This window comes from Leuciscus leuciscus (assembly GCF_965113295.1).
Source record: "Leuciscus leuciscus genome assembly, chromosome: 15".
Classification (NCBI taxonomy): Eukaryota; Metazoa; Chordata; class Actinopteri; order Cypriniformes; family Leuciscidae; genus Leuciscus; species Leuciscus leuciscus.
This window is the reverse complement of record NC_138739.1, coordinates 20625122-20652767: the sequence shown is the minus strand read 5'-3', so window position 1 is coordinate 20652767 and position 27646 is coordinate 20625122. Positions and strand designations below refer to the sequence as shown.

Here is a 27646-nt window from a genome sequence, read left to right as displayed (position 1 = left end):
ACTTGAAAATGCTACTGCTGCTTGTTAGCTTTTGAGATACGGTTTTCTTCTGATTGAACATTTAATATAACTAAATAAATGACAGAGTAATACCGTTTTTTAAAGTTATTGTTTTATCGATATAAAAAACAGCCGTTTATCTATTCACAAAACGTACTCGGTTACTATCGTAACCTCGGTTCTCTCTAGAAGAGGGAACGAGTATTGCGTAAGTAGCTTACGCATCGGGAAAGTCTTCTTTCTTCGAGATCTGAAGCCAAAAATTATCCTTAATTTTGTATTTATTGTCAACGCAGTGCGGCAGCTAGCAAACCATAGCAGGCTGAACAAGCGTGCTCATTGGTTGCCTGGCGGCAACTGCTTAAGCCTATCAGTGAGCCCTGCGTAACTTCACATCCAATGAGGGCGCTTCGCGCCCTCCACACCCCTCTAACCGTCAAGATGGGTGTGGCCAGTGTGTATATAAGCAAGGCTCACAGGCTGAGAATCTGGTTTTCGTAGTCTGAAGCGCAAAAGCTCGTGGCGCGACACGGCAGGTTACGCAATACTCGTTCCCTCTTCTAGAGAGAACCGAGGTTACGATAGTAACCGAGTACGTTCTCTTACGAGAGGTTCTCTCGTATTGCGTAAGTAGCTTACGCATCGGGAACCCCTTGTCAACGCCGTGCGCGCCGAGCATGCAGCATATGAATCCCAGGGAGACCGGGGAAAAACATAACGCTGGAACAGGTGGCCGGTAGATGAAACGGGCCAACACATGTACAAAAACACTTCATTTTATGAGTAGATAGAGCGGCACAGCCGGTCCATTCATATTCATGTAAGTAATGAGGCCGGCGGAGCGGGCCCACATAATACATTAGCACGAATAAGGGAGAATAAACAGAGCAGAGCGCAATCTATTTATGGGGAGAATAAGCCCTCGCGCGGTAGAGTGTAAGAGAAGCGGCCAGCAGAGCGGGCCAACACCGATACACAGCGCGCAGAGGGAAATAAGGGATAGAACGGCACAGCCGGTCTGAACACCAAACTCTCCTTCCCCTGGTGCCATACCAGAAATATAACCAGTATGCAAGCGTAGTCTGCGCATAAGTGACTGGACAGAGCGTACAGCTTATTCATATTGATAACAGTTTAGCCTGCAAGGCAGGAACTTCTAGGTTATAAAACCTCACGAATGTCGATGGGGAGGCCCAGCCCGCCGCCATACAAATATCGTGAATAGAAATTCCGCTGGACCAGGCCCACGAAGAGGCCATGCCTCTAGTGGAGTGGGCTCTGATACCCAAAGGACACTGCAGGTGTTTGGAGGCGTAAGCTGCTGCAATCGCGTCCACAATCCACCTGGACAGGCTCTGTTTCGAGGCGGCGAGACCCTTGGTGCGCCCGCCGAAAGAAACGAAGAGCTGCTCGGAACGCCTGAAAGCGGCGGAGCGCGTGATGTAAACTCTCAACGCCCTAACAGGGCATAGGAGGTTATCACTGTCTCCGTTATCGGATGCTGGCAGAGCCGAAAGGGAGATGATTTGAGCCCTAAAGGGGGTTCCAATCGCCTTGGGGATGTAACCGTGTCTCGGTCTGAGGATGACTTTCGAGTCATTCGGTCCGAACTCAAGACATGCAGGGCTAACAGATAGCGCGTGCAAATCCCCCACACGTTTTACTGATGACAGAGCAATCAGAAAAACGGTTTTGAGCGAAAGATACTTAGAATCCACGGATTCAAGCGGTTCAAAGGGAAAAGCCTTCAGGGCCTCCAGGACCAAGGACAGATCCCAAATAGGAACCGAGGGGGGCCGCGGGGGATTCATCCGTCTGGCTCCTCTGAGGAAACGAATGATAAGCTCGTTCCTTCCTATTGCGCGGCCGAGCGTCGTCTGAGCGAACGCTGCGATAGCCGGCACATAAACTTTGAGCGTGGAAGGGGACCTGCCCTTATCCAACAGCTCCTGTAGGAAGGAGAGCACCCGCGGGACACCACATGCTTGTGGATCCAAGCTCTTGGTAGCGCACCATTTAGTGAACACAGACCATTTAGAGACATAGAGCCGCCTCGTAGAGGGGGCTCTAGACTGCGCGATCGTGTTCAATACCCCTTCTGGCAGGTCAACGGGTATCCGTTGATCACCCATGCATGTAGAGACCATCTCTCCGGACGGGGATGCCAGATCGATCCTCCGGCTTGAGAGAGGAGGTCCTTTCTCAGCGGGATCGGCCATGGGGGTGAGTGCGACAGCCTCACTAGCTCTGGGTACCAGACTTGGTTCTCCCAACGAGGAGCTATAAGAAGCACTGGGTGGTGCGTTTCCCTGATTCTCGCTAGGACCTGCGGTAGCAGGGAGATGGGAGGGAAAGCGTAAAGCGGGAGGCTGGGCCAGGCTTGGGACAGCGCGTCCTCGCTTTTTGAGAAGAATATCGGGCAGTGCGCGTTGTCTTGTGACGCGAAGAGGTCGACTTCCGCTCTGCCGAACAGGCGCCAGAGGATCTGGACTGTCTGAGGGTGCAGGGACCATTCTCCCGGGGGAATGATGTTCCTGGACAGTCTGTCTGGGCCGACATTCAGGTGGCCCGGCACGTGCGCTGCTCTCAGGGAGCGCAACGAGCGGTGAGCCCACACGAGAAGGCGTTCTGTCAGTTTGCACAGGTTCCTGGACCTGACACCGCCCTGTCGGTTCACATAGGACACCACAGACATGTTGTCCGAACGGACTAGTACATGGTGATCCCGTATGAATGGGAGAAAGCGCTTGAGCGCGTTCTCGACCGCTATCATCTCCAAACAATTTATGTGGAGGCATTTCTCCTGGTCTGACCACAGGCCAAAGACCGGCTTGCCCTCGAAAAGAGCGCCCCAACCTGAGGTGGAAGCGTCTGTCGAGATAACTTTGCGGTGTGAGATGGCTCCCATTGTTACCCCTTGCTGGTACCAGTCGGCCGCTAACCAGGGCTTCAGTGCTGAAACGCAGCTCTGAGTCACTCTGATTCGAATGCCGCCGGAGGTCCAGGCTCTGCGAGGCACTCGGGCATTCAGCCAGCGCTGTAGCGGGCGCATATGTAATAGACCCAGCTGAAGCACTGCGGCAGCTGAAGCCATACAACCCAGCATCCTCTGAAAAACGATGCTGCCCGGCCGGAGGGACGCGGCTAGGCGTCGAATGCGGCGCGCGCGCTGTGGTGACAAGCGGGCCGTCATTGCCACAGTGTCCAGTTCCAAGCCCAGAAACGAGGTTGATTGACTGGGCACTAATGAGCTCTTGGTCCAGTTGACCGTGAGCCCCAGGCTGTTCAAATGGCTGAGAAGCACTGCTCTGTGAGCGATGAGCTCGGCCTCTGACTGTGCTAGAATCAGCCAATCGTCCAAATAATTCAAAATTCGCATACCCTGCCCTCTCAGGGGAGCGAGAGCCGTGTCCATGCACTTCGTGAATGTGCGAGGTGCCAAAGACAGGCCGAATGGTAGGACGGTGTACTGATAAACCTGGCCGTCGAAGGCGAATCTCAAGAATGGCCTGTGACGGGGTATTATCTGGATCTGGAAGTATGCGTCTTTCAGATCGAGGGAGATAGACCAGTCTCTCGGGCGAATTTGCGCGAGGATCTGTCTGGTCGTGAGCATTTTGAACGGTCTTTTCATAAGAGCTTTGTTCAAATATCTCAGATCCAAAATCGGTCTGAGAGCTCCGTCCTTCTTGGGAACGAGAAAATAACGGCTGTAAAAGCCTGACTCGCTCATAGAAGGGGGAACCGGTTCTATAGCCCCTTTGCACAGAAGTGACGCTATTTCTGCACGAAGTAGGTGTGCTACTTCCTCGTTCACTCTCGTCTCGGTACGCGCTCGAAAGCGCGGAGGGCGGCGAGCGAACTGCAGAGTATAGCCGTGTTTTACTGTGCTTAGCACCCATTCTGATGCACCTGGAATCGCTTCCCACGCTTTCGCATGTGTCGCCAGGGGCAGAATGGCCTCCGGGCTCTGATTGCCGCGCGTAGCGGGCTCGAGAGCTCGAAACGGAGGGGCGGGCGCAGCGCGCGCGCTCTCTGTGCTTAGACACGGCGGGTCGCTCACAGCGATAGCCGGCTGTTTTACACATAACGTCCCGGTGGCTATGGACGGGGAACGAATAGTGTGAGACTCGACGCGCAAGGGCGGGGGCGGAGTGTTCGTGATAATGTGTGAGCGCAGGGGAGCGGGCACAGCATTTGTATTTGGAACATGACCGGTCGTGAGGGGCCGTGTGACAGATAGAGCAGTGAGTAGGTGTGGGCACTGCGAAGCGGACACGTGACCTACTTCTATCACTCGAGCAGCCGGTGGCTGCTTTATGAGAGTGGGCTCTGTGATAGACACGGGGTTTATAGTGCTTAGGTGCAGAGGTGAACACAGAAAAGTGGGCACATTTACTGCATCTGAAACATATGCGGCGCGAGCCGTGTAACCAGACATTATGCACTTTTTGAGATTTCTCTGGTTCGCCGTGAAAACGGCGGTTGAGTGCAGGCGAGAGGGTAATTTTACCGGCTCGTTGGCTGCGGGATGAACATCTGCAGTAGCCGTGGCCACGGGGACTGACAGGATATAATGTTTCAACGGCGGTCCGGCCGCAGCGGGACACATCCGTCTTTTCTTCCCTCTGGCTAGGAAGACTTTGCGGGCTCGGGTTTCACCGCGATCCTCTGCCGGGGTCCCCGGGGAGGAGGCGGTCTGTTTCGGCTGTTCGAGCGGCTGTTCGAGCGCGAACGAGGGCGGCCGCCCTGTCGTCGCTGCGAAGAAGGAGGTTGAGCTGGACGCTGGTTGGAGCTTCGCGCAGGCTGATCGCGAGGGCGGCGTGCGGCAGAGCTAGAGCGTCGAGGCAGAAAAAGGTTCATTGCCTGAGTGGTTTTCTGAACCTCCGAGAAGCGGTCTACGATCCCGTTAACCGCTGGGCCGAAAAGGCCGGTGGGGGAGAGGGGGGCGTTGAGAAACACCGCGCGCTCTGACTCCCTCATGTCGGCGAGCGTCAGCCAGAGATGCCTCTCTGTGACCGTCAGAGAGGACATGCACCGTCCCAGGGCCTGTGCAGCGGATTTCGTGGCGCGAAGGGAAAGGTCCGTCGCGCTCCTCAAATCCGTTACCAACGCAGAATCCCTGCTCTTCTCGTCCAAGTCGCGGAGGAGATTCGCTTGAAGGATCTGCAGCACGGCCATAGAGTGAAGGGCAGAGGCAGCCTGTCCGGCGGCGGAGAAAGCGCGGCCGACGAGAGCTGATGTGGTTCTGCAGGCCTTAGACGGCAGGGCAGCCTTTGAGCGCCAGCCAGAGGGCGGGCAAAGGTGCGCTGCGACCGCCTCTTCCACGGGGGGAATGGCATTATACCCCTTCTCAACGGCGCCGTCAACCTGTGAGAGCGTCGATGAGGCGTGTGAAGAAACCCTCGCGGAGAAAGGTGCGTTCCACGATTTAGAGAGCTCGCTGTGGAGCTCGGGCAGGAAGGGTGCGGTCCTGGACACTGGCGATCGGCGGCGGCGATGCAGAAAGCAGCCGTCGAGCCTGTTCGGCGCTGGCTCACTAGGGGGAGCCCACTCGAGGCCCAGCTGATCGACAGCCCGGGTGAGGAGGCGTAAGAGCTCCGCGTCCTCGCCCACTCGAGTGCGGCCGGACTCCTGGACTGAAGAGGAGGCGGTGGACCATTCCTCGCTGTCCGAGGCCAGGATGGAACAGCTGTCAGCGGCATGTTCCTCGAACACATCCGCCTCGTCCCCAGAAGCGGCGGCGGCGCGGGCGAGAGCCGGCGGTTGAGCGGCCGAGAGGGGGGGCGGAGAGGGCGAAAGAGAAGCTCGAGGGAGGGGCTCCGGCGAGCTTCTGGGCGCTTCCTCATTCTCCGGTGGTCGCTGCGAGCGGCGCTTCTTCTTGCGCGGCCCGACAGGGACAAGCGGAGTGACAGCATTGTCAAAAACTTCAAGCCGAGCCCGCAGGGTCGACATTGATAGTTCCTCGCACTCAGGGCAGCCGCCCGAAGAGAGTGCGGCAGCAGCGTGATCACGGCCCAGGCAGAGAGCGCAAATGAGATGGCGGTCTCCGTTGCTGAGCGGCGCGCGGCAAGAACCGCAGGAAAAACGAGGCATTTTTAGAAAAACGCCTCGTGCTCTTTTAGAAATGAGAGAGAGTGTGTGTCGCGGGGCGAACACACACAGCAATGAAAAAGGATATGTCGCCGGATAGCGTAGCAGGCACGGATGGCTGAAGGCGGCGAAGGCGGCCGGCTTCCTCAGGCGCTGTCCTAAGCTTGCTGGTCGCTGGTTTCAACGGCGGCGGCTCTCAAGATCCAGCGATGCGAAGAGCTTCGCTGAAGACAAGAAAATCAGATTCTCAGCCTGTGAGCCTTGCTTATATACACACTGGCCACACCCATCTTGACGGTTAGAGGGGTGTGGAGGGCGCGAAGCGCCCTCATTGGATGTGAAGTTACGCAGGGCTCACTGATAGGCTTAAGCAGTTGCCGCCAGGCAACCAATGAGCACGCTTGTTCAGCCTGCTATGGTTTGCTAGCTGCCGCACTGCGTTGACAATAAATACAAAATTAAGGATAATTTTTGGCTTCAGATCTCGAAGAAAGAAGACTTTCCCGATGCGTAAGCTACTTACGCAATACGAGAGAACCTCTCGTAAGAGAACTTAGTTTACTCAGTGTATCGTTTTCTTTAGGTGTACATGTGGCAACTGTGTTAAAATGCCAACAGAACGTGAATGTTACTTATTGTCTAACAAATATGTTTAGGTTGTGCATCAAATGATGCAGATTCCGGACCCACCTACATGCATGGTTCTGCATCCAGGGTTCGAACCAAATTGCTTAAATGCATTCACTTTACAAAATATACATAATATTTATAGAGCTGACTATGGAGCAGTGAGACGCAGAACTGAAGCAGAGTAAGTTTTTATTTATTGTTCAAAAAGGTTGATGAGTGAAATAACTTTTGTAAAATCAGTTACATAGCAAACAGATATAACGAATAAAAGAAATATAAGATATTCACAAATAATTATCTTTCTGTTTCAATGTATTTATAAAATCAATATTTTCAAACGACATGTATCATTTTCCTGTAAAATCAAATGTTTCAAACACACAACATTGTGATTTCCTGCCATAGACGTTTTCGTTATCTGGGCTACCGTAGCTTTGTCAGCTGGTGCTGGGGCTACCTAGGACGAGATATGAGGGTTGTCATCCCGTCATGTGTTGTTGACCGGATCCGCCAGCAGTTTCCAGATCCAACTGGCCAGTATGTTGGATTCCGCCCCCCCTTGACTGAAGCGGGACACATGGCGTGCAATCACCTCTTCCTTTGATGGTTTTTCATACTCTGAAGACAGAGGTGGGGGAATGGGGACTGCATGCAGCTCTTCTGTGTATGGTGTTGGGTCCAGAAAGACTTTATTTACCAGCAGACTGATAAGCTCATCGACATAGTCTGTAAGAAGAGATGAAAACCTAAAGTCACTTTATTGTTTTATATAACTATTGATAAACAATCAACCTTTGCTGTGCAATTTTCTTGTGTAATGTTTAGTAATATTTATTTCCTCGTTTATTTCTTACAGTTATTTATTAGCTTTATATTGTTGTAAATAAAAAATTATTTGTTCATCTTACTGTATGTTGGGTCGATTTTCACTGGCTTTGCTGTGCATTCCCCCTTTTTGGACTTCGGAAAAACGAATTTGAACACAGCCTGTCCTGCAGTTGTTGTTGCCTGGTGACGGTCAGAATTTTCATTGTAGTGCATGGCTGCGAGATACAACCTTTAAACGGAGAACAACACATAAAATAAGGAATATTTGTAGACAGTAAGAATTTTTTTTTTTTTTTTTGTAATATTGCTAAATATGACATTATGCCTTTTACCTGCACAACATCCCTATGAAAGGGAAAACAACGTTCTTTGGGGCAAAACGCAGAATAAGGCTGTGAAATGCCTCAAGTGACGATGTATGGAAAGAACCTATATAAACATATATGTTTTAATATAGGTTTTGATATAGGTTTTTAATATATGTGACATATATAAAATTGGCCGTTTTCCTATATTATATGTACATATATGCACATATATGCACCTATATGTTCACCTATATATGCACCTATATGTTCACCTATATGTGCACATATATGCACCTATATGTTCACCTATATGCACCTATATATGTTCACCTATATGTTTACCTATATATTAGTAAAATGATTCAAATCCATAGCTACTAGGCCTACACTGTAAAAAAAAAAAAAAATCCCGTATACAAACGGTAAATCTCTGGCAGCAAAGTTTCCAGACGGATTCCGTTAAATTACAGCAAATAACCATTTCACAAAATTACAGGCAAAAACAGTGAAAATACAGAATTGACTTTACAGTCAAAATTAATTAAGTTACAGTACATTACTGTTGATAATGGCTTATTAAACCGTGGAAAAATGGATAAATTATATCAAATTACATTAAAAAAAAACATTTAACTTTCAAGTTAAACTGTAAATTTAGGGTTTTATAAAGTTATTTTATAATAATGCTGTCTATCTACAGTAATTATCTTTTAATATATAGTTTTTCTGTGTATAATATCTATGAAGTTATGTATAAAAATGCATTAAGTACATAAATTCAAATACAAAGTTTGTATATTTACAGTTTTAATTTTTGCATTTCCAATTTCACAACTTTGACCAATCTCTAATTAAGTACTTAATAATAGCAAATGTACAGTCAATTTCTGTTAAATTAATTAAACGTATAAGTACAAAATACCTGCACATTTACAGTATTACTCATTAAACAAACACTGAACATCAAGATATGTGAATGATAGGAAATACAATCTTAGTATATAATTTAGAACATGTAAAAATATCTACATTAAAAGGCAATTGCTGTATGCCTTTATACTCTAATATAACTTATTTTACACATTTACAATTACATTTTATCCAAAGTGATTTAAAAATTAAGAGAACAATAGAAGCAACAAGTGCAGTGACAAGTCCCAGTTAGTGTAGCACAGTACACAAGTTTATTTATTTATTATTAAAACAAAGATTTAGTATTATTGGGTCAAGTGTTTATGAAAAGATGGATCTTTAGCAGTTTTTTGAAAATGTGTTAAGTTGGGCAGGTCATCCCACCAGCAGGGAACAGTCCAGGTAAAGGTCAGTGAAAGTGGTTTTGTGTCTCTTTGGGATGATGGCACCACAAGGCGCCGTTCACTTATACCCCTTTTCCACCAAGGCAGAACTGGTGCTGGTTCGGAGCCAGAGCCTAGTTTCAAATCGGTTCTTTGTTTTTCCACCGCCAAAGCACCAGCTCCGAACCAGAAAAACTGGTTCTTAAGTAGCACCAAATCATTGCAGGGTCTAGAACGGAGCCAAGAAAGAACCGCTTGCGTCAGAGGCTGGGGGCGGGGTTACCGTGGCCAACAAGACTGAAGAGAAACTTGTGACCGCCATTTTTAAATAGCAGCTAGTCGAGCTAATAGCAGCTCGATTATAATATCCGTCTATGTAAGTTACGGCGAGCTGCACGAACGCGTTGGATTCGCCGTGTTTGGATGCCGATTTATTTTCGCAAACCCATGAGCATCCATAGTAACGCAACGTCTATTATTGTTGATGCCTTGTTCGAGATGCATCGGAGCAGCGTGGACCGATCAGAGCTGCGGGAGTGTTTGGAGATCATACGACTCCTTGTGCTTTTTGATCGCTTTCGCAGTGCTTTGATTTCATGTGCTGATCGTTCTGCGAGAAGCCGATGCATCTCGAACAAGTCTGGTGTGTTTGTGTTTGGCGTTGCTGGGCAACATGATACGTATGCAGTGACGTAAGATATAGCTCTGTTGTGGCTCTCTGGCCGGTGGAAACGCAAACCGGTTCTTAGTAAGCTCGTCAGTCGAACCAACTCCGAACTGGCAATAGCTCTAGCTCTGAACCAGCACCCGGTTCTTGTTGGTGGAAAAGGGGTATTACAGAACACAAGCTTCTGTGAGTTTAGGTCTTCACATGAGTTTAGGTCTTGCTGTAGCATCTGGATCAGTTGCAGAGGTTTGACTGATGCTGGAAGGCCTGCCAGGAGAGCATTACAATAGTCCAGTCTGGATAGAACAAGAGCTTAGACAAGGAGTTGTGTGACTCCGATAGGAAGGGCCGGATCTTTCTGGTGTTGTATAATGCAAATTAGCAGGATCGCATGGTTTGGCTGAAAGTGAAACCATAAGCAGTTCTGTCTTGGCAAGGTTAAATTGAAGGTGAAGGTCATTCATCCAGCAAGAATTTTCCATCAGGTAGGCTGAGATGCGAGCAGCAACCGTCAGATCCTCTGGCTGGAATGAAAGATAGAGATATGTGTCATTAAGTGAAAGCCATGTTTCTAAATGACAGAGTCTTGATAGCCACGTCAACCCTTATGAAAATTAACTATGGTTAACCAAAAAAAAAAAAACTTGGTAACGTTAGGCCTATTTGTAGTATAACTGGTTATTAAAAATGGTAATAAAATCCGCCAAAAACGTGGTTACTATTTTTTAAGAGAAGAGTTTTCAGCTTCCAGACAGTGTTTAAAAATGTCCCGCCATTTAAGAGATTGATTTACTGACAGATACTATCGCGTATTAACAAAGATTTTATACACAATTAAACAGACTTTATGTATAACAAGTCTACGAAAGCTTGTTTTAGGTCTTTTGAGGTGTGGGTTCAACTGATCTTTCTTAAAACAGATGGGAAATATAAAGACGCATGCTACATTTTCAGTGTTTTGCCTCTAGCTCTCGCAAGCGGGAAGGAAGTCGCCCGGAAGTTGAAGCCGGTCGCGTGCCACCCTCTTGTAGCAGAACTTCACCTGCTGTTAGCATCCCATTGACTCCCATTCATTTTGGCGTCACTTTGACAGCGAATAACTTTACATCTGAGGCGTTTGAAGACTCCATTTGTCCATTATTTATTTCTAAAGAAACACGACAATGTATAAAATGCTCCATTACCTTGTAGCTTACGTTATGGCCCCGTAAAAACAGTTTTAGTACAAGTAGGCTAACGATTGCGTCATAACACGCGACTCTCTGTCGCACAGTAGAGAGATTACCGTATTGACGGGAGGAGAAGCTCGCGGGCAATCGGGGAGACGTGGAGGCAAAATGACAAAATAATTAATCAGAATACCTAGCAAAAGTTTCTCCTGCTCCTAGCTCATGGACACCTCCTACTCACGATCTCCGTCTCTGCAAGATTCGGAAGGGAATGATTCAGATTTCTCATGCCACAGCCACTAGAAGACAGACGGGTTGCTCACGTCACATCTACGTCGTCAAGCTCAGTTTGAGTCTGCGCGTCAGGAACGGAAGTCCTAAACAAACGCTGAAAATGGGCTTCACTTGCCTCAATTGAGTTCCAATGAGATGACTCTGTCCATTTCTTATACTGTCTATGAGCTCTCGCCAGTTAACTGAACATCATTTAAAATGCTAACGTTAGCTTGAAAACTGTAACGTAAACTTAACACAAATGTAATATAAAATATCGTTCACATGCAGACTCTTACCTCAGCCGGTGATCGGTTGGCATGATGTCCGCTGTGACGAACCAGGCTCACTGAAAAAGGTGTTATTTCCGAAGAATCCAAACCAATGACATTATATAGATCAGTGATCCAAACGGACTGACTGACAACAGGACTCCTGCTCACGGCTGCTCTCGACGAATACGATTGCTTTGAACCACTGTTAATCTCATAATCCACTTCACGAGAGTAGACTGAATTCAAATCTCCCGCTTGCCCTTGATACAGATCCAAAGTCGACTGAACAGCTAACTGTTGTGGGCGGGACTAAACAGCGGAAACGTAATGGCGGCGAATTTGAATCTGCGTCATCACGTGCGCGCGCACACACACACACACACACACACACACACACAAAGCCCTGAATGTGCAGCAACGGAGATTTGGAAAAATATTAATAAAATATACATGAAATTATGGGAGAATAAGACAATTAAATAATGATCAAAATGAGCATCTATTTGCAAGACAAGATTAAAAGACTATGCAATAAAAAAGAATTCAATACAGGTCTACTGTAGCCTATGTAGGGTAGGCTACAAATACTATTATTTAACCTTAAAAAAAAACTCACTTTAACCCCCACATGCTTAATAATCTGTAAGGACAACATATTGAATAGATGCAGATTTCTTCAGTTATACCTTCTTTTCTTTGTTTTCTAATTTCACAGAAAAAAATCTGTAAAATATTACTTTGTAAAAATACAGACAAGTTCCTTTTAAAAAACGTAAAATTTATGTAAAACCAAAATACAAGCAAGCAATTACCTGTAAATTTAATAGTGGACCTTTAAATTACAGCAAATATCTGTAAAATAACAGGCATTATAATGACAAAACGGTAAAATTCTGTAAAAAAAATACAGACCATTACCTGTAAAATTACACTTTTTTTTTACAGTGTAGGCAACATAAATAAAACCCCAAAATGTAGAAATTTACATTATTTATTTACTTAAGAACAATCAAATAGTACAAGAACAAAAATAAGACAAAAAACTGAACAGAAAAAAAAAAAAAAAATCTTTTTGATCTTCTCAGCTCCGTGAGCTTCGAATTGATAGATGTGCCTATCTGAGCTAGGCATCATGTATGACAGTTGCCAAAGTGAGATATGAGCTACAAAATGACCATCCTGCCATGAGCTATATAGGAGACATATCTTGTATGTACATATAGGGCTTATATGTATATATAAAGAAGCAATACAGGAGACCTACAGTGCCCTCCACAATTATTGAACCCCCTGGTAAATATGATCAAAATTGGCTGTAAAAAATAAATCTGCATCGATTATCCTTGTGATCTTTCATTCAAAAAATGTGCAAAATTCTAACCTTTCATTGAAGTAAAAGAATTGAAAGTGGGGGGAAATCACATTATGAAATAAATGTTTTTCTCCAAAACACGTTGGCCACAATTATTGAAACCCCTAGAATTTTTTACGAGTAAAATATCTCTGAAGTATATTCCCATTAATATTTACCTTTTTTAGTACACCAGGGTGACTAGGAACATGAAACTGTCCAGCTATGACTTTGTGTTTCACAGGAGTTTAAATATGAGGAAACACAAAGGCCAAATCCCCTTAATCATCCATCACAATGAGTAAAACCACAGAATATAGTTCTGATGCGTAGCAAAAGATTGTTGAGCATCACAAACTAGAAAGTGGCTGTAAGACAGTAGCTAAAGAATTGAAAATCCCAATTTTGACCATCAGGGCAATAATTAAGAAGTTATAACCAACTAAAGATGTTATGAATCTGCCAGGAAAAGGACGTGTGTCTATACTGTCTTAATGCATGGCGAGTATGAAAGTTTGAGTGGCCAAAGACTCTTCAAGGATCACAGATGGAGAATTGCAGAGATTAGTTGAGTCTTGGGGGTCAGAAAGCCTAAAAAAAAAATTATCAAACAACCCCTACATCCCCACATGTTGTTTGGGAGGCTTTAAAAAAAAACTTCCTCGCTCATCCAAAAACAAATTCCAGCAAATTTAATTGTCAGACACGACTGGATCTTCAAACAACACAGGGTTCTGTGGTCAGATGAGACTAAAACAGAGCTTTTTGGCAGCAAACGCACTAGATGGGTTTGGTGAACACAAGGATAAAAAGTACCCCATGTGTACAATTTAATATACCATTGGATCTTTAATGTTGTGGGCATATTTTTCTGCTGGAGGTCCTGGACTTCTTGTTCAGATACATGGCATTGTGGATTCTATCAAATATCAACAGATAAAAAATCAAAACCTGATGCTTTCTGCTAGAAATCTTATAATGGGCCGTGATTGGATCTTCCTTCAGGACAACGATCCAAAACAAACATCAAAATCAAAACAAAAATTTGTTGTGGAGCACAAAATGAAGCTTCTGCCATGACCATCCCAGTCCCCTGACCTGATGAGTGGGCTGAACTGAAGAGGAGAAGCACCAACATGGATCTGGGAATCTGAAGGATCTGGAGAGATTCTGTGTGGAGGAATGGTCTCTGATCTCTTGTCAGGTGTTCTCCAAACTCATCAGGCATTATAGGAGAAGACTCAGAGCTCATCTTGGCAAAAGGAGATTGCAAAAAGTATTTAATAAAAGGGTTTCAATAATTGTGGCCAACGTGTTTTGGAGAAAAACATTTATTTCATAATGTGATTTCCCCCCACTTTCAATTCTTTTACTTCAATGAAAGGTTAGAATTTTGCACATTTTTTGAATGAAAGATCACAAGGATAATCGATGCAGATTTATTTTTTACAGCCAATTTTGATCATATTTACCAGGGGGTTCAATAATTGTGGAGGGCACTGTATATGGCCTGTATATGCACATATATGCACCTCAATTTTGCCTATATGTGGCATATATACGCATATATGCAGCATATATATTATCATATATGTGCATATATGCTGTATATATGCAGCATATATGCTGTATATATGCAGCATATATGTGCATATAAACTGCATATAGGTTTCATATATGCGCATATATCCTCATATAGATTCTTTCCATATGGAAGTGGTGACTGAGTTTTTCTACGTCCTTCAGTACTCTCTTGTTGTATAGTACCTTTCCCAACTTGTGGAGTTCCACTGATCCTGTAGCGGCACAGAGATGAAACTATAAAAATGAACTGTAAATCTGTAGTTATACTTTTTATATAGTCATACCTGATTGAAACCATTTCTTTTGATCCCTGGAAACTCTGTCCGGGTGTTCACACTTAGGGAACAGGGGGTTTTCGTGAACATGCACATTTTGAATGTGGTTCAGCAGGGAGGTCCACTTAGCCAGCTTTTCTGGGCCAGACACAGAGGAAGTCGCACTCCAGTATATGTGATTTTTTATGCTGCGCAACCATGTCTTCAGCACCTTGCAGTCCTTGTTCTGTGACAGTTTGTCTAGTTTCTTTGACAGCCCTATACCAACACATACGTCTGTTGTAAAATCATTACTTTTACATAATCAAATATCAAGCGATATTTAAATTTACAAGCCTGTAATCATAATTAAATACAAAAAATAATATTTACCTTTCTGAAAGTGCCACACGTCATAGAACTGAGTGATACTACGTTCCCTCAGATACTTTTGAATCTGTGGATGTCTATCGGTTATTAGGTAGTCAACAGCTAAACCATTAGACTCCAGTTTATCCAGGCAACGCTTTAATCCCTCCTTTTCCATGTGGTAACTGCCTCCCACCTCGTTGCTCTATTTTGAGGAATAGCATATTAACAATATGTAAATGTTAAGAGTAACAGATAGCAGAAATTGACAACATGATTATAGATATGTAGTACTTACTAACCTGAATTAGTTGAAGATCCAGAATTTTGTTGGTTTCCACATGCATCAAAGTGTAGCTACCGAATTTGGCTGAGTGTCCTATGGCACACATTATCCAAAGTAGACCATAAATGATACCACTAACACATATTTTTTTTTTTTTTACAACTACAATCCTTTCTAAATAAACGTACTACATATTAATATTGTTGTAAGCATACCTGGTGTGTCAGCACGCATATCTCCAGCTAATGGAACCTTTCCCTGCTGTTGCAGCTGTGAAATAATATGTAGTTGATCTCTGTTCCACTTATGTATGATGGTAGGTTCAATTAAATTCCTGGCATGTTTCCTGAAAGTGCTATATGTTGTCATCTGGAGGTTCATGGCCTTGAAAATCTATGAAAGAACAAATACAGAAACATGCATTTGCATTATAACTGAATTAACACAGTTTATTTACTATAAATGAACTTGTATTATGGTTTTACACCTTCTGCAGTTGAACAAAGGAGCCACCAGTAAAATATGTTGCAGCAGACAGTAACAGGTTACCAACTGATGTACTTCCTATTATGGGCTGGCTCTGCCACTGTCTGTTGTACTGACACTTCTCACACAGCTGAGTGAATGCCACAAAAGTCCCCATTTGCCTGCTTTGGTCTGTACCAGAGCCATAGAGAGAGAGAGTTGCGACACTCCCATAGACCTCCGTTGTAAATAATGGCGGCGCTTTTAACCACCTACTTCCGGGATATGAAGATCGGAATAGTTCCAAACACTGTCATCTGGGCGTTGGACACCATTCACTTACATTGCTGCGCGTCGAGTTGTTCCAGAGTTAAGTTGCCGAAATATCGACCTCTTTTGAATTGTCAACTGTCTATATTGTATCAGAGGCCCTTTGCGATGCTTATACTGGTCTTCATTTGTACATGCACAGCGTAATTATTTATATTTTATGTTGGTTGTTTCAACCAATTTTCAAGCACTGCCTGCTAGCTAACGTTAGTTAGCTAGCGCGACTTCGTCAGCTGTGACAGTAAGAGTTCGGTAATGAATCGCTACCACCTTTATAGCAACTTTTATTTAATTTAATTTTTTGGGATATACTAACTTTTCATTATGTTATTATTGTCTTGAGTGAAGCGGCTTGTGAGAACAATGCTGGACCTTTAGGATTGTTATGGCCATCACCAGTCCTGTCTGTTTCATGGATCACCTGCCCCTGGTTTTTGTTTTTCTTGTTCACACACACAAGCACACATTTTTGTTGTCTGTCATTGTTTAATAAAAAATAATTTATTTGAAAGCCTTCATTTGTATCAGCCATGCTTAAATTCGTTTTTAATCTGTTATAGTTTTGATAATGTGTATGGCCTTAATCTTAAAATTATATTCTTAGTCTTAACATGATCATGTTTCACGTTATGGTCCTGGGGGTGGCCACTTTCATCAGAAGAAGTGAGCTAGCTTAAGCGAATTCTGAACGGACCGCCACGGCAGACCTCTTTGCGTGATCACGAAGGTAGGCTAATGGCTGAATCAAAATTTATAAGCAAAATCACAGGAATCAATAGCCTAATACAGCCCAGTTGTGCTAAAATAAATATCATGAGACGGCCATCATCAGATGAATGATATGGAAAAGTTAAGTTAGAGCCGCTAAAGCCAGTGCTACTACCCATGCGAACATGAACACTAGCTTTTCCCTCCAAAAATATAGCCTAAAACTTATCTCCAAATGCAAAACTGACATTAACAAAATGCAATAATGCAATAACAGCTGAAAAAGTACTTGGGTGTGTGTTTTATTTTATATTTACCGTTCAATAATGCAATCGCTGCTGTCTGTCCCATAGAAGAACATGACAGCCAGCGTACGTTTTGGAACTATTGGGGCTTACATGAACCACGTGACAGCCATAGCGGCGACATCAAAGAGTGTCGCAACTCTCTCTCTCTATGGCTCTGGTCTGTACATTTTGTCTTACAAATTGGACAGGACCCAAATAACTCTCTTAGGCAACTTTCAAAAACAATGTATTTTTTTTCACCAGAGTTAGTCTGTGGATCTATCCTAAATAAAATATAGATATAAAAAATAATTAAACATTAATTATTCTTAAAAACTGTTACATTTATAACTAATATAAAAATGTTGTTTTTATAACTTACAACAATTCAGATTCCTCAGTGGCAGTACTCTCTGGGTTATATGTTGAGTCATGTGGTTCCACTTGTACTTGTGATTCAGTGTCATCCTTTTCCTCCTCGTCCTCATCCTCCTCCTCCAATACCAGACGAGGTCTCTTGCTTGGTCTGAACATTGAGCCTTTTATTGGTGTTGCATAGACAGATGCATATCTTGCAACATGACAGTTGTTTCAGTACCAACATTTTGACTAGAAACTGTTGCCTGAATTCCTACAAGTGACAAAAACAAAAATAGTATAAATCACATGTCATGCTATTACAAATGAATTGTACATGGAGACAATTTTCATGTTTGCAATTTTTAATACACATCACAGCAGCTTATAATAAAATAAAATGTTGTCATAATGAATTTGATCAAATAATACATTAACACATAGTGTGTACTTCATACCTCTGCTCCTTGTTTGAAAATCCCTCAATTGCCCTGTCCCAAATGGCGCACTTCATGCGGACTTTCGGTCTCGTGGACTTGAATTGCGCGTGCTCGCTGAGTCTACGAGTCCGTAGGCCGTCCCATTCAGCATTTTACCGCTCTGAAGTGTGCTCAGCAGCGCCCCCTTTGTACCCTTGAAGCGGTCTTCCACGAAGCCCGCATAGATGCAGGCTCCACGCACTTTAACTACCCAGGAATCCTTGCGAAAGGCCAATCAGACAACAGATGGGAGGAGATTTCACTCACGGATAATTGTTGACATGGCTGTGAAGAAAATATTACTGTTTTTATGACCTAAATGTACATTTTACCAGTTGTTACCTACAGTTTAAACAAACATTATGGTCATCGACCAGTGGTTGATGTCTCAAACATAATAATAGCGTGTTTAATAATACGATCGCATTATGATTCATTAAATAAATAGAACCGAATGGCAGGGCTTTACTGAGTCATATGTAAACATAGTATGAATATTGAAACCTGTAAATTGAAAAAAATATGTTTAAATTATGTTTTAAAATTGTAATCTTAGTTCAAATGGAACATTATGTATTATTATGTACAACTGTATACATCATTTAAATAAGCATGATTTATCTATTGTCTAATGCCCAGGTGATATGCATAATATCAAAATATAGAACTGTAAAATTAGGCTGTGTAGTGGACATGGAGATAAGACGTCGGAGCGGAAAAATGTGATTTCTCCTGTCCAACAACAACCAGACCGTTATTTCCGGCATGCCGATCGAGTCTGTCCCAAAAATACCTCTCAATGCGCCCTCGTGGACTCGCGCCAAGGGCCCTATAGGTCTGCACTACATGACGTCACCAAAGTGTGGACTCTGAGGAAGTCCACAAGTCCGGAGTGTGCCATTTGGGACAGGGCCAATGTGCCAGTAGAAAGTTGTGTGGCCACTGATCGCATGTTTGGCGATATCTCTGTGGCCAGACTTTCTGACTTCATAGGGTCTGTCTGACATCCAACTTCAACACTTACAGATATACTGGGAAACTCTTGGGTACTTGGACCTTGCTGAGATGTAGACTGTAACAAAAGACAATGTCTAATTAATGATAATTTATAGATAAATGTATAATTTATATCTATAACAGTAATAAGTATGTAGATAAACAATACATAAAACCTGTAAATAAACCATAGGCTACTGTACACTGATAACAGCAGCTGAAGTTTACTGTTGCGATTACATATAATTTTTGGAACTTTATACACGTTTGTCTTATACACACAAATTAACATCGAACTAACTGGCTACTATAAACAAACAGCGTTGGCATTGGTTTACGTTCTTGATCAAATCGAAAAATTACGTCATAAAGTATACATGGAAAATTCATTTACAAAATTAGTACATAATTACAAATTCAGGTCCAAATTGTTTGTACGCGTTTGTCATAGACACACGAAATAGCAACTAAGTGGCTACTAAAGCCGGCGCTGGCATTTGTTTACGTCCTTGATAAAACTAAAACATTACGTCTGAAATTATACATGAAAATACATTTAAAATTATTAAGTCTTACTTACAGGTTGTGGCCCAACAACTGCTGCCTCTGGTTTTAAAGTTGGAACTGCTTCATGTTTTAGTAGCAGTTTCTTGTTGAATCCGGCATTGAACTCGTGCAGATTCTGGAAGCTGTCTTCCGTAAAATGTGCAGCACAAAGAGCTAAATTACGATTGTAATTTTCAGGAACATAACCAAACATAAATTGTAGCCATTGTTGACGAACTACAGCGTCCGTAGGAAGCCCGAACACAGAAGACCTGACAGATGGGTGAAAATAGCACACTTTCGACGGCATGTCTACAGCTCTCCACTATAACTCTTCCTCTTCGACAAAGCCGCAGAAATATGGCCATGCCCACTTTTTTGCATATTCCGGAGGGAGGGTTGATGTAAATTTATGGGTTAGTTACGTATAAAACCCGGGAAGTATCTCGTTGTAGTCCCAGTCGAGTCGTTTTTGTAGGCATTAAACTTCCTGTTTTTTAAAAGACGATATCTCTGCTTACAATGAACTTTCAGCGCAGCAACTTTGCAGATACTGTTCATGCACCAACAGCAACATTACACACTATTTAAAATGAAAAAATTGAAATTGCAATCAACCACCCCTTTAAATCCTCATGAGTCGCAAATCTATTGTGGCTGTAATGACACTTGGACGAAAGCTGTTTTAAGGGATGATTAAACCATTGATTTGATTTATTCTAACCCCAAACTTTAAAATACACAATCTAATGTATTCCGGCTAAATAAAATGAGACTCCTGCAGCATTTTCTTTATTTATCTGCTTATGTTGTTTTGGCTCCTGGTTTTAAAAATATGCAAATGTGATATTAGCACAAAATTAGACGAATGCAGTTTGCACCATCACAATTTCCAACCCTGCGTGTCGGTTCTGGGTGCAAGAATAAAAACTAAATGTCGCTGTTAAGTTCAATTTGTCTTTTTCATTTGTTTAGCTTTTTTAAAATTTAGTTTTATTTACAGTATTTATGTGTTTTTTTCTAGTTTCAGGTTCGTTTTAGTAAACAATGTTACACAGTTAGAGTGTTAAATTGTAGGCTATCATCAAACATGTTTAACTGTGTTCAATTTCAGCATTTTTATGTTAATGAATACGGTTTCCAGGACCAGGAAAACATCATGCTGAAAATGTGAAAAATTAAAATAAAAAAATTCTGCGAAAAGCATCAAAGAAAAATCGGACAGAAAAAAGTATGGATGAAGGGACAATGAAACACTTGTCTCACACAGACAGATGGGCAAACCATCTGTTCTCTCAGTGATGTGCAGCAGAGACACACACACACACACACACACACACACACACACACACACACACACACACACACACACACACACTATTGTTTTTATTTTAGATACCTTTTTAAAATACTACATTGAAAAATTTATATATTATAGCCAAAAATTCAACCCGCCAAAGTGCCAAGTAGAAGTGACAGCATTACACACCACTGCTGAAATACACCCGCATTCGTCAAGCCCTGGTTACATAACATAAAATGTTATTTTATCTTGATATTATATTGTCTTTATATTAGCCAGAATAGCATGTTTATTCTTAAACAGTTCTTCTCAAGACCTTTTAAGTTTCAAGTCTACATCTGGCTAGCGAAAAATTATTTTTAAACAACAAAAAAAATAATGTTTTTACTGTATGTTTACAATATGTGAATATAGTAACTTAAATACTAACTGGTAATATTTAAGTTTAGGAGGTCAGGATTGGTGTAGGAGAAGAGGATCCAGGCCGTTTCCAGAATGTAGCATCAAGCATCATAAAAAAATCATGTTATTATTCAAATCTTGAATATATATTGTCACGCCCGGCTTTGCCGTGCTGGGTGTGCTTACTCCACCATGGACAGAATGTGTTTGGGCTGTCTCTCTCCTCCCAATCTGAAGGGGGAGCTGTCTGTTTTAGGTCCATCTGACAGCAGCTGATGGGCGGGACTGTTTAAGAACATCTATCTCCTGCTAGTCTCTCTCTCTCTGCTCTGCGCTGCGGGTCTCTGCTTCTGCTCTGGCCTCCCGGCTGGAGGCAGCAGCATCCTACTCCTTTTTGTTTGTTTTGCATTACACATAGTCAACACTTTACTGATCTGCACTACACTTTTGATTTGCTTTCTTTTGTTTTTCACTTACTGACTTGATACATTTATTGATTCAAAATATGATTTCATCGTATATTTTAATATTCTAATAAATTTTGGATTTAACTTAACAAACGGTGTGGTCTCCCCCTCATGTCATTGCTACTGTGAGCCAGGTAGTCGTGACATATGGGGGCTCGTCCGACCATTTGGATCCCGAATTATAAGTAGACTACTATAATTCGCAATATTGTGTAGGCTTAGTTGCGTGGGTAGTGCTACGTCATTGGTTCACATTTTGTGAATGAAACGTACCGGTGATCAGCTGATGGTAGTAGTCTAATCAGCTGGCACGCGGTGTGTTTGTTTGTTGGGGAGTTCTGCATCGAGTGTTCAGTTAATGAATTGAATGTTACTTTATTACTTTGATCGCTAAAATGAGTTTTTTGATTGTGGAAAAAAATGGGAGTATTATGGCAGATTGGAGAAATTTACCCAACCACATTTTGTTTGCCTAGTTAGAGTGGCGACGTGTGTTTGTAAACCTACTTATGTTGCAGGATGGCATTTTACGGAGCCTGTTTTATCCCCGATTAGTGTGCTTCGGCGTTGTGGGTTTAGGCTGCTGGTCACTGAAGTCTGAACGAGGGCACCGCCGTGGAACACCGGCTGAATTGACTTTTGTCGGGACAGTACGATTCCATCGGTATTGGTGAGTAAATTAGCCTTTTTCTTGGACTTAGTGTGAAGATAGGTCAGAATGGTAGGGGGGTAAATGTTTAGGGGGAAACTCCATTGTTGTCCTGTAACGTGAGCTGCATTCCGCTTCGCCCGATTTAATTTATGTGGTTGGAATTGTTTAGTAACCCGAAAGACATTGAAATATAGGTCTAGTTTTTGTTTGTTTGACTAGATTTGCTACTGGGTGTTTATTTGTAGACTATAGCCTGATTTGATTGTTGATTGGTGACTTATAACTTAAGTTGTAATGAGTAGGCCTACACTTGAGGCGTTTTTGGCTGCTCCTTCAGTGGCTTTGCTTGCTGCGTTATTGCATAGTGTGGCCAAGCACTATAAAATTGATGTAACATTGCCAAGGGGAGCTAAGAAGCATGAGCTGCTTGACTTCATTCGTGCGTGTTTGGTTGACAAGTACGTGTTACCTGACGAGAAATTGCCAAAGCCTTGTAATCAGGGAGCGTCGGGTTCAGATAGTGAGCCCACTTCAGATAGTGAGCCCACTTCGAGTTTGATTGTAGGCCCACAGGTAAAATCCAGTGTATTAACTTTTGGAACAGCAAGTCGAATTGTTAAAATTGCAACATGATTTGCAAGTGAAACAAAAGACGTTGGAATTGGAACAAGAATTAGCAAGAAAAAAATTAGATGACGAATTGGCTCAAAGAAGGCTTGATAACGAATTGGACCGCAAAAGGTTAGAAGCTGCACAGAAAGACAAAGATCATGAGTTGGAATGGGAAAGGCTTAAAAATTTAGAGCAGGATCGTGAGATTGAGCGTACCAGGCTGCAATTAGTAGCTGAAGGCAAACTGGGCAAATCGCAGCCGTCTGGCCTGGCCGGTATGATCAAGTTCCTGCCTAAGTTTAACGAGCATGATCCAGATGTGTTTTTTTCGTTATTTTAGAATATTGCTGCTGAGCAAAATTGGAGTGATGAGGATAAAATTGTATTGTTACAAACTACGTTAATTGGCCGTGCTCAGAAGGCATTTGTGGCTTTACCAGCTTCTGAAAAGAAGGTCTATCGATGCGTCAAGGAAGCTGTGTTAAAGTGTTATGAGTTAATCCCCGAGGCTTATAGACAGCGTTTTCGATCATAGAAAAAATCAGACAGGCAAACCTACGCTGAATGGGCTAGGGAATTAACCAGTTTTTTTCATCGTTGGCTTACAGCTGAAGAGATTGATTCTTTTGAGGAGTTGTGTGATCTTATGATATTAGAACAACATAAGAACACTTTGCCTGATTGAATAGCCACTTATATTAGCGAACATCACGTGAAAACAGCAGCAGATGCCGCTGTTCTTGCTGATAATTTTTCTCTCATAGGCTACACAAGACTCCAGCTCGTGATTTCAGTTCACGTTCTAACATTAATTACAAAGAACGTCGCTATCGTGGTAATACGGATACATCTGTTTTTTCCAATTCAATTGCACGTGGTAAGCCATCGGATTTCGATCTTAAAGGACAAGTTCGGTATTTTACACTTAAAGCCCTGTTTACAGATCGTATCTGATGAAATAGAACGGTTAAGATTAAAATTTGGACACATGCTGCCGTCCCGAGAATTTTAGGTTTATTTCGTCACATTTAAATGTAAAATACCGAACTTGTCCTTTAAAACAGACTGTAATTACTGTTTTGGGAAAAATCATTGGAAGAAATATTGTCCGGTGTTATTGGAGCGTAATGGGGGAAGGGGGATGGAGGAAAAGTTGGCCTCTGAACTGCCTTGAACACGAAGGACTGGTTAATGCTGAACTTCTGAAGCACAGGGAAGTTCCTTGTTCTTTATATTTTATAGCACTTTTATAGCTACATAGCACAATGTGCTTTACAAAAAAGTAAAAACACATTAATACAATAGACAATAAGAGAAAGCTGTTCCTATGATTGGTGGTGACTCTGTGTTAATGTCAACCATTCAGCATTACTCATGTGTACATGTCTGTCTCTATTAATGCTGCATTCCACCTGTATGCATTAGTAATCATTTAAATAGTAATGCATAAAAGTATAATAAACTAATATATAAAAATAAAATATAATGTAATTAATAACAATGTAATAAACTTCACGTTTGTTTGTTAATTGTTATGTATAGCTCTAGAAATGACACAGTGCTCTTCTCGAAGATTTAAAACTCATACAAACACTGATTTTGTTAGATCACATCATCATACATTTATTACAGTGCTAAAGTGAAGCTCTTCTGAAGATTCCTCATCTGATAGTGTCTGGTCCAGTCCTGGTGATTTCACAGGTTTCTGAGATTTAGATGTAAACTAGGGCTGCAACTAACGATTATTTTGATAATCGGTCGATTATTTTTACGATTAATCGGTTTATGTACTTATATTTTAGTTTTGCCCATTTTTTTCCCAAGTAAATTATTAACAAAGGGTCTTTATCATTCAACATAGACTTTTTAGAGATTTTAACTATTTTGCATTGTCATATCCTCATCAAAAACATACCTGGAGTTGTGTTTTATTATGTGTTAGTAATCCTTTGTCGAACTCTTCTGCAATCAAAACACTGACCCATATGTACTCTAGCAAATTTCACAAGGAGATTTCAAATAATGTTTTCACCATGGCTGTCCTTAGGGCTACTAAAGTAGTTTAACATCCCGAACAAAGCTTATTAAGGAATCTTTCAGAACATATTTTCACGAAGAATAAGAATAAAACTGAATAAAATTGCAGTAAATTGCATTTTATTATTTTTTTCCTGTAAACACACAGCTTATACCTGGGAAACAGCTTTATAGCTTATGCTGTGAAATTGTAAACAATCCTTCGAATAAAGTGCCAATGGCATGAAACCTGAATGGAACTCACATTTTAAAGGGATAGTTCACTTTGAAATACATTTTTGGTATGTTTTAGCTTACCTCAAGGGCATCCAAGATGTAGGTGTCTTTTTTTCCGCAGTAGTTTCAATTTTGATATTTTTAGGTCAAACCGTTCTTGTCTGTCAGTCATATAATGCAGGTCTATGGTCACCACTTCAAAGAGCATGCACAGAGTTCAAATTAAAACAATTCCCCGTCGTCCAAATTAAACAATTCCCCATCGTAAGTACACATTGATGGCCTAAGACACGAAACGAGCGGTTTGTGTGAGAAAACGAACAGTATTTATATCGTTTTTACCTCTTATACACAGCCATGTCCAAGTGATCTGATCTGACATGTACGCAGACTGGTGCATAGATATATACACTAGATGTCGCCTTAAAGACATTCGTTCCAAAGAACTGCCGTAGACAAGGCGACATCTAGTGTATATATCTATGCACCAGTTTGCGTACACGTCAGATCAGATCACTTGGACATGGCTGTGTATAAGAGGTAAAAACGATATAAATACTGTTCGTTTTCTCACACAAACCGCTCGTTTCGTGTCTTAGGCCATCAATGTGTACTTACGATGGGGAATTGTTTAATTTGGACGATGTGGAATTGTTTTAATTTGGACTCTGTGCATGCTCTTTGAGGTGGTGACCATAGACCTGCATTATATGACTGACAGACAAGAACGGTTTGACCTAAAAATATCAAAATTGAAACTACTGCGGAAAAAGACACCTACATCTTGGATGCCCTTGAGGTAAGCTAAAACATACCAAAAATTTATTTCAAAGTGAACTATCCCTTTAAAGTAAAATTTAAAGTAAAATCCATCAGAAGGTTGTCCAGAAAAAAATTGGACACACACAAAAAACCTGCTGTGTGAAAAAGAGCAGTGAATACTTAGGAAAAAAAGTGCATTTGAAATACATTTAAACATTTACCTCTCTCATTCAGTCACAATTAGGCTGCAAGACTGAATTATGAACTGGTAAACAACAAACTGATCACAGAACATGTTTGTAAAGCTTTAAACAGCAATGTTATCAGCTTTTACGACTAAACATTTGCAAACAACATTGTGGGCTACTGCAGAATCTGCGTATCAATTGATTTTGATTAATATGCGCGAGGGAGAGAGCAAGACAGCGCTCGGGTGAGTGCGCGCGGCCGGTTCTCTCTCTCTCTCTCTCTCTCTCTCTCTCTCTCTCTCTCTCTCTCTCTCTCTCGACAAAGACGATGTTTACTCACCTCAGGTTACAGTCTGAGTCGTTGAGGACTTTACTGAGCTGCTTCTTTGAGTTTCTGATCTTATTGTTGTTATTCAGATCAAGCTCTTTTAAAAAATGCAATGCTTTGCTTTTAGCCAAAGTCTGAGCCAAACAAGCCACATCTGTAACGCCACAGTCATTTAGGCTAGAAAAAGACAGAGAAAGAGACTTTCACTTTAACCCTTAGAGTTAGAAATGAACTTTTTAAGGTGTGATCATATTTGTCTTTGTCCAGCAGTTCCAATGCCTGCTTTCAATATAATAACCAGTTAGAACAAAATAAATAATAGGCGAATAACATTCTTTTTAAAATGAGATTACACTATACTAAAAATAAGGTCGAAATAACATTGACAATAAAGGTGCACTATGCCACTTTTGACGCTCTAGTGGTTAATAAACAGAACTGCATGCATCTTGCAGGAGAACATTGTAGCCGGAGCTACTTCTCTTTGTTCTCTCGCTCATTAAATACATTTAGTACATTTTGAACAATGAAAAGTTGCATTGTGTGGCTTTAAATCAATCACTGACAATGTTATTCAGATCCAGATGCATGTGTAACTGAAACCTTTTATGTATTACAATTGTATTAGTCTACAGCAAGAACTATATTCATCCAAGTTTATCAACACGGAAAGCAGCGGCGGTTGTGTGCCTTAAGTTGAAGAGATTTTCAAGACACTTTATTTTCCCCACATCCCTTTGCAATAAAATTATTTTATTTGCAAAAATGTCAATTTTTTTCCTATGAATTTTGTTCCAGTCGCAATCGACAATCGGCACATTGTTTACAGTGGTATATATATATTTGGACCATGATTTCATGACAAATTATCTGAACAAAACCACTAACAACTTACTGACTTCAACTGCGAAATAATGACTTTAGCTAAATAAAGCATTTAGTTCCAGTTTTCTATTACGTTCTGCCAAATAATTTAATCATTAGCAATATTCTTTCATTGAAACTTGACCCTTTCAGTGTCACATTAGTCAAGGACCAAATGTCCATCTCTCATCATGGCATAAAATTTCCATTTTTAATTCAGTTAATTCACTCAAAATTCATGCCGGATCTCATCCAAGATATGTAA

General features: G+C 42.1%; 2 protein-coding genes across 2 annotated transcripts in view; both read right to left on the bottom strand.

The window, feature by feature from the left end:
- The window catches only part of LOC309475587 (uncharacterized protein), a 454091-nt gene that overhangs the window by 176882 nt on the left and 249563 nt on the right, over positions 1–27646 (bottom strand). The window lies entirely within an intron of this gene.
- LOC309475679 (uncharacterized protein) lies at positions 6976–7959 on the bottom strand. The gene is made up of 3 exons (XM_082138603.1): positions 7884–7959; positions 7632–7780; positions 6976–7449 (listed from the first exon to the last, which is right to left on the bottom strand). Exons 1-3 carry the CDS (start codon positions 7892–7894, stop codon positions 7211–7213), a joined length of 399 nt encoding a protein of 132 aa, XP_081994729.1. The 5' UTR covers positions 7895–7959; the 3' UTR covers positions 6976–7210.